At 48.3% G+C, this 7,859-nt stretch overlaps 4 protein-coding genes; 1 reads left to right on the forward strand and 3 right to left on the reverse strand.

Moving 5' to 3' along the window:
* Positions 1-96: 96 nt before the first annotated feature.
* On the forward strand, positions 97-846 carry RCC_05062 (probable NAD(P)H-hydrate epimerase; the record flags this gene model as incomplete). The annotated part of the gene is made up of 1 exon (XM_023770338.1): positions 97-846. One exon carries the CDS (start codon positions 97-99, stop codon positions 844-846), a length of 750 nt encoding a protein of 249 aa, XP_023626106.1.
* Positions 847-898: 52 nt separating this feature from the next.
* Positions 899-2,373, reverse strand: RCC_05063 (uncharacterized protein; the record flags this gene model as incomplete). XM_023770339.1 has 4 exons in its annotated part: positions 899-1,815; positions 1,888-1,940; positions 2,015-2,231; positions 2,301-2,373. 4 exons carry the CDS (start codon positions 2,371-2,373, stop codon positions 899-901), a joined length of 1,260 nt encoding a protein of 419 aa, XP_023626107.1.
* A 458-nt stretch (positions 2,374-2,831) lies between these two features.
* RCC_05064 (uncharacterized protein) lies at positions 2,832-3,530 on the reverse strand (the record flags this gene model as incomplete). The annotated part of the gene is made up of 1 exon (XM_023770340.1): positions 2,832-3,530. One exon carries the CDS (start codon positions 3,528-3,530, stop codon positions 2,832-2,834), a length of 699 nt encoding a protein of 232 aa, XP_023626108.1.
* Positions 3,531-4,529: 999 nt separating this feature from the next.
* RCC_05065 (uncharacterized protein) lies at positions 4,530-5,713 on the reverse strand (the record flags this gene model as incomplete). XM_023770341.1 has 2 exons in its annotated part: positions 4,530-5,158; positions 5,215-5,713. 2 exons carry the CDS (start codon positions 5,711-5,713, stop codon positions 4,530-4,532), a joined length of 1,128 nt encoding a protein of 375 aa, XP_023626109.1.
* Positions 5,714-7,859: the final 2,146 nt, after the last annotated feature.

The following is a 7,859-nucleotide window of genomic DNA, read 5'->3' on the forward strand; positions in this document are numbered from 1 at the left end:
AAACATCCCATCAAAACACATCACCACGCCAATCCATCGCAACACCACCCCAGACCAACCCAACAAAAAAAAGAAAACCCCAGCAATAAATCAAACATGCCCCTCCGCACCCTAACCCCCGCAGCAGCAACATCCCTCGACGCCGAACTCCTCTCCAAAGGCTCCTTCTCCCTCGACCAATTAATGGAACTAGCAGGCCTAAGCATCGCCCAAGCCCTCTTCAAATTCTCCCCACCAACAACCACTCCCAACAACACCCGCCGCAGTAAAGTCTTGATAGCTTGCGGACCGGGAAATAATGGCGGGGACGGATTAGTAGCCGCCCGACATCTATTTCTTTTCGGCGGTTATGAGCCTGTTATTTGGTATCCGAAAGCCGGGAAATCGGAATTATTCTCAAGGTTAAGGGCACAAGTTGAGAATTTGGGGATGAAAGTTCTTGAAGGGAAAGAAGAAGGGGTGGAGGAAGTAGAGAAAGCAGATGTGATTCTCGATGCGATTTTTGGATTTTCTTTCAAGGGGAATGTTAGGGAGCCTTTTGTGGGGATTATTGAGGCGCTTGCGAGGACGGAGAAGATGGTTCTTGCGGTGGATGTTCCTAGTGGGTGGGATGTGGAAATGGGTCCTCCTAGTGAGGGATGTGGGAAGGGGTATATGCCTTCTGCGTTGATTAGTTTGACGGCGCCGAAGCCGCTTGTGAGGTTTTTTACGGGGAGGCATTTTATTGGGGGGAGGTTTGTGGGGAGGGAGATGGCGGGGAGGTATGGGTTTGATGTTCCTGAGTTTGAGGGGGCGGAGCAGGTTGTTGAGGTTGAGAATGAGAATTTCAAGGGTGGGAGGTTGTGAGGTTGTGGGGGGTTTGAGATGATTGTGGAAGATATGTCTGTCTTCATCATTCTTATGTCTCGGTTTGGAGGACTTCGGGCTCGGGTTGTGCGCCATCCCTGATCTGCTCCTCAGTCTCGGTAGTAACGGGTGGATCAATCACAATGACATCCTCTTCATCCCGTTCCGCCCACCCATACTCATCAACACCAACATCCTCATCCTCCTCCGAATCCGCAATCTCATCATAGACCCTCTTCCTCACAACAGCTTTCGACACCGGCGCCCTGACAGCCAGTTCGGCAACAACATCCTGCGCACCACCATCCCCGCCACCCGCAGAAGAACTCGTCGTCAAATCCACCACACTCTGCCTTAGAACCCCATCCCTCCCAATCTCAAACCCAATAACATTCCTAACATCACMGGTAGGATCCAAAGGCATCAAATTCCTCCCATTGACTTTCTGAATCCCCACAAACCTCGCCCCGCCGAAATCTCGAAAGACCACCATACGCGTATGAATTCCCGCTTCCCATTCCGAACCTCCCACTCCCGGCCCAATCGCCGCTCCCGCTCCCCCACTATCAGGGCGCATTTTGGAATTGCAGCCTGTAGTTACCAGGACGGCGAGATTGTGTAGGACGGCGAGTTTATTGAGGGAGGCAATGAGGGAGCCAAGGATGGAGTAGCGGCGATTGGAAGCCCATTTCTGGGCTTCGGAGCGCGTGCTGGTGTAGCCTGTACGGGGGAAATCTAGGTCGAGGAGGGTGTTGAGGTTGTCGAGRATTAAGAGGGATGTTCCTGGAGGAGGGAAGTTTGGGGGTGGGTGTGTGATTTTGGCGAGGAGATGGGAGAGGGTTGGCATGGCGAGGTAGTGGAATTTATTGAAGAGAGCTTCGTCGTCCGTGGGAAGGCCAGATTCCGAGGCTTCATCGGAGGAGGAGGGCAGAAGCTTCAATTTCGACGCACTTAGCAATGTCGCGCAGTCTGTGTGTTGGAAAGGTCAAATTAGTTTTCCATGCTGTGCCATGTCATCAATTAAAAGATGGGAATTCGTACCAATCCAAACCACCTTCCCATCACCTCGAATCGCCTCACAAGCCGTCTGAAATCTAAAATCCCGCACCATTTCATTAGCCACATGTGCCTCCATCAGATTTCACAGGGTAAGTAGGGATTTCCTCACGCAATCGCAGTCTTGCCAGCCCCCGGACTCCCCCAAATCTCACCAACTTTCCCCCTCTCCAAACCCGATGTGGTTTGCAAATGAAGACTCGTATCATCATTGCCCCCCGTCAAACCCCGATCCAGCGATTCCAAACCCGTGGAAATGAAAATCTCAGAGCCATTTTTCCGCTCGAGTTCTTGCAGGGCGGAGGCGGCGGATCTGGTGGGGAGGCGATCTATTATTCCCTCTCAATTAATCAATGGCTGGTAAGGTATTGGATGGACATTCTTGGAAGGGTACGTACGGGAGGAAGTTGCTTTTCCTGCAGTACCTGATGGTGGAGACGAGGAGATTGTGATGGTGGGCGGAATGGCCATTGTTGCCGAGTTGAGTGGGGGGAGGAGAGGCAGGCTACATGGATGTTGTTTGTCTGTTGATGTTTACATGTAGTTGTGTTGATCCTCCATGAAAGGAAGACGCGACGACGTCAGACGTGGGGAGGAGTAAGCGCGAGGGTTTCGTGATGTGAATTTGGAGGGTGACTAAGCTTAAGGCTAGTTCACAGGTTGTTCTACCAGGTACTTTACGTTTGTACATATTTCTTTTTACACACGTGGGAAAGAACTTGGCAAATACTGAGATACTGAGATGTTGGGATGCTCAGATACTAATAAGATACTACAATACTGAAGTACTAAGATACTAGGAATCACACAAAGTTCTCCCCTCCCAGACGACTAGAAATAACTCCAGAAACCTCCCCATCAAAAACTCCAAGCTGCGCCTCCACAACAGCAAACGACAAAAAGGTAGAACTCCCACTGCATAAAAGACGCTAGTAATCCCCAGCAACAACGACCTCCTCCCCCTTCATAGKATCAAGCTGCAAATCGCTTAGCAAAGCATACCACTCCCCCCTCGGCATTTCCTGACAACAATATCGCACCGTACTCTCATCCTCCCAACTTTTCCCCCCGCTTCGACGACCATAAGCCGAGAGAATAGCAATTCCCCATTTAGGAGTGACGGCCACRACGAACGAATCGTATCCGATTTGGATCGAGTAGCGCTGGAGATTAGGCATCACCTCTACCGTTTCCACCAGAGCGTTGAAGATGGAATGTAGGGCCTTTTCTGAGGGACTTTGTAATGGGGAAGGGAGAGCCCATCGGATCGAGAGGGTTTGGATTTCCGAGGATGCTTGGAGGCGGGTGAGGAGTTGGTTGAACCACTGGGCGCTTTTGATACTCGCGTTGGCTGAGTGGGTATCTCCATTGCCCCACCACATTTCGGGTTCGAGGATTAGGGTCAAYTTTAGAGAGAGGTGTCTGCCTGAGAAGATGGGAGTCCTGGGGAAAGCGACGTCTAGTGTTGGGCATGCTGAGGGTGCSGCTCCAGAGGATGTATCGCTCGAGATTGTTACCGGGATGTTGAGGATGAATGAGGCGTGCTTGCGGAATTCTTCGGAGCATTCTCTGCGGATGAGTTTGCTTACGAATAAAATCGGGGGAGTCTTCATTTCGCCCGTGGACATTGCCACTTTCTTGAGGATTGTATCGACGGCAAGTAGTTTGTAGATCTCGCATCGGATTTCGGTAGGGAGTGTGAGGAAGGGACTTTTGTTGGTAGACAGAGATTTGTCATTCGAGACGGACTCATCATTCAAGACGGACTCATCATCCAAGACAGATCCATCGTCCAAGACAGACTTGTCGTTGAGGAGAGACTCTTCCTCGGAGACTGACTTGTTGTTAGGACTTTCTTGGCTTTGGATCTCAGGAGGGAGCGTGAATCGGGGAATCTTGTCGATATGTGACGACGCGTCTTCAGGAAGAGACTTGTTGTTGGAAGCTCCAAAATCCAGCTGACTTTACTTCCGGTTCTCCATCCTGGCAAGTAGTGCGTGAGAGAGTAACTGGGTGTAATGTCTGTTGTGTAAAGAGTGCTGTGTTGGTGATGTTTGTGAAATTTGCGACAAAAGTGCAAAAAGATTGTGTGGAACGGAGAAAGATGGAAGAAGGTGTGTGGGAATATAAGTCCAGGATTGTTGACTCTTTGGTGGTTCCTTCTCCAGTCCGACCGGCGGCTGCGTGGAAAACTTTCCCAGTCCACCTCAGTTGCTTAAAGGTACCAACCAGATCGACCAGATTCCGTTGAGTGGGAACGCAGGAGATTATGGCAAGAAGTTTCCATTACGACCATCCATCCGGTGGCTTCCGACAATCTGCGGAATCTTCACACGGGAGATATGCAGATGGCTCTCATGTTGGTTGTTCAATCACCGAACATGGAATGCATGCTTGGTTATCATGAGTGCCTCTTTTGCAATCAATCAATCCTGGCAGGTATAATGCCCACTCTTGGCCGCAGTCGCGCAATCGATATGCAACTCTGGTCCGCTTCCACATGTTCAGTACCAGAAGCTGACACATCTTGGCAGTTCCATGTACACGAGATGCTGAACCAAACGTGGTCCTGATGTGCCGCACTGTTGACATGGTCACTTCTTCCTTTCAAGAAGCTACTCTACCCTTCATAGCAGGTTCGGCCTGATCAGTGGTACACCGGAAGCCAGCATGGTATGTTCCAATATCAGCATCGACAACTCCACCGGCAGCCGTTTCTTCTGGAGGGCAATTTGGCAGAGGAAGCGGGCCTCATTCACCGCCAATTGATAGATGAGCATTAACAGACCTCGGTGTTTGAGTGCGCAGACGTGGATTCGCTCGAACAAATMCCAGGTCTGCCAGTCGGCCCATAATTCACGCCAAGCACGGGAAAAATCCCAGAATTGGATATGTGGTTCTGTGCGACCTTGTCKCAACGAGGTCCAGATGCAATGGGTGAGATGGTTTTGATGGCTGAGATGATCTATACACGTCCAACGTTGGGTCGGCCGTCGCAGCATCGTTGTCTTGAGCAAGATTGCGAAATGCATCGTGTGATGGAAGTCCGTCGTCGAGGAGATGGCTTTTAACAAGAGCAAGAGCTTTTGAGCGTACGTGTGGCATGATTTCTCGTCTGCTGGTCGATTGTGCTCGACTGTTGCTGGGAGGGTGGTTTGCAGATGACTGACGAAATGCCTACAATTCCAGATATCGAACCAAGGAGTCTCAAGCGTGCAAGGCCCAAAGGCTATCGAAAGGTCTTCCAACGTGTACGCTTTCTCGTGCATCAGGTAAGTGATATTGAGGTGGATGTCTTCCATGTCTACTCACCAGTCATGTCAWCCACACCCGAATACCAATCATACCACACATTTTGCGACACACATTGGCTAAACTTGGCAACCTCGAGATCCAGTTCGGTCATCTGCTCGTCTAGACGTCGTGCGAGCACATCCACCTTCTTCTTCGCCTTGAAAACCTGCAAAGCACTGGTCCAGGGTGCGCGACAGTATGCAGCCGATCCCAGAAAATCGACATGCATATCGTACTTGTCACGTATCCGGACCATCTTCTCATGCAAGTCCATGTAGTTGACATTGTCGGGCATCTTTGGAGGCTTCCGCCCTTTGTACCCATGATCGTCTTCCACTCCCTGGTCGTCGATCTCTTCTTCACCATCGACATGGTTGACATGACCCAGGTAATCGGGACCCTCGAGCGCATCGTCGACGTGGTCGGAGGAGGCTTCACCACAACTGGCCTTTGCCGAAGTCGCAGCGATGTACTCCGGGGGGTAATCGGCCACGACTTGAACGTGTATGGACAGCATGTCGATGGTGGTGGTGATGCTGGTGGTGACGGATCATTCATTCACTCATTCATTACATGGCGCACCTGGCCTCACCGCGATATGCGAAGTACATCTTCTAATCCTTCGCCTACGACTCGCATGCATGCACATGTCCTGCTGAGCCTGTTCTCAAAGTCTCCACTTAAGAACTGAGCATGTATGCCTGAGGCTCAAGTAGCTACGTAACTTAGGCAGGACTATATAGCCGAGGAATTTTCCCTTAAGTAAATTTAATTAGAGAGTTCATCTATTTTAGAACATCTAGTAGCTAAGAGCTTAAGTCTAGCTCCTTAGCTAGACCTATAGTCTACCTCGCCTACTTAGGGCTAGTAGGCTAGCTAGTTCGTTCCGTTGCCCTATATAAGAYRATTTAGAAAGAAGCCTACTAGCTTAAGAACACGYATCTTARAYATTAATATAGCCCTTAGATTAAAGCGACGAGAACTCTTCYRCTAGACTRCCCTAGGAGTTAGCTTAACGCTAGCGTTACGCTATATACTTCCGTAGCTAGGTAAAAACTCTAACTTAGACCGTAYACCTAAGCTAGAGCCCTYRGAAGCGCTTTATAACCGTCCTCGGAGCCGTAGTAGCYCGCYCTACCTTATCGAGTAAGGGCTATACTAAGAAAGTCGCYRATATAGCGCTTAGATACGCTATATCCYRTAAGAATCCCTCTTAAGYAYATACTACTATAGCTAAGCTAGCGCTAATCGCCTTAGCTTAGCTAAGYATYCTAGAWATATAATATACTATATYTTAGATAACTATAAYAGGCACTTAATAYATTACGCACGGTAACCTATTTCCTTCCGCCCTACTTAAAGGTGTCTTAGTAATTCGCCGCTATAGCGCTTAAGAAAGACTCTACACTTAAACGAAGTAGGATGCTTTAATTTAAAAGGAAGAGTTATAACCTTTCTCTCTTAAAGTACTATACTATCCTACCTCTATAATACTATCTACCTTTAACCGACTAAGCTATTATAGTAATAGCTAACCTATCTAAGGTAAGAGACGAGGAARGCTCTCCTCGCCCTTAAGATGCCTCTTAGGCCGAGTAAGCCCCTCYRCTTATCGTYRTAGGACCCTCGAAGCCTACGCGACGCTCGCTTAAGCGCGAGTCGTACGACTTCTACTCCTTAGCCGATATAATCGAYAACCTTTAGTTATACTCCTATATCTAAAACCCTCCTTAGGGAGAATAACTTAARGCTATRCTAGAGGCCTTAGATATAGAAGACGCTACCTTTAGGACCTACTTAAGAGCCGTYGCCGCTAGGCTTTAAGAACTTAAAGCCGAAAACGAGCGACTACGCGAACACGATGCACTTAACTAGRGCACTACTATCCTACGCGGACTAAGCGACCTARGGTTAGTACGGTTCCGTCTTAACGACCCTCCCGCTACTATCTAAGCTAATAGAGGTAATAGGGGTAGTTAAGTACTACTAACCGCTCCGGGATTCCCTAGAGACAGCTCTAATTTAAGCGGATTAGATAATAACGACGGCCTATTAAGGGACCGTCGCTATAGAGGTTCTAAACCCTCTAAGAGAGCCCCTCGTATTAAGGGGACTATTAGYATCCTAGCTAACTACTATAGGGATGTTAAGGATAATRTAGCTACTCTCTAGGTTTAGGAGCTTAACCGCTACTTAAATAATATAATTACTCTTAACTAGAGGTTTAGACCTATAGAAGAGGCGCTTATTAGCCTTATCGGGGGCTTAATAAAGAAGAATGYATTATCCTAGTAGGAAGATTAGGAAACTAAGTTTAAGCCTCTTATCTACTAAGGAAGCTATACCTTAGAGATAATGCTTAACGGTCTCTAAAGCTACTTCTAGGATTACTACTACTAAGAGAAGCTATAGAAGGAATTCCGCCGCTTTAAGCAGCTAGGGAGTRTTAACTCCTTCTACTACAAGTTAATAATAGCTTCTAGCCTTCTCTAGCCTAAGCCGGATAATCTTACTATCTATTAAGCCTTTTACGATAGCTTAAAGCTTAAGATCCGTGTAGAACTTATTCGCCTTAGCTTAACTCCTTAGAAGTCTATCTTAAAGCCTATCGTAGACTAAGCCTAGCGAACTAATATAGCTAATATAGAGATTACGGAATAACG

The sequence above is a fragment of the Ramularia collo-cygni genome, assembly GCF_900074925.1.
Source record: "Ramularia collo-cygni strain URUG2 genome assembly, contig: RCC_scaffold07, whole genome shotgun sequence".
NCBI classification, from domain to species: Eukaryota; Fungi; Ascomycota; class Dothideomycetes; order Mycosphaerellales; family Mycosphaerellaceae; genus Ramularia; species Ramularia collo-cygni.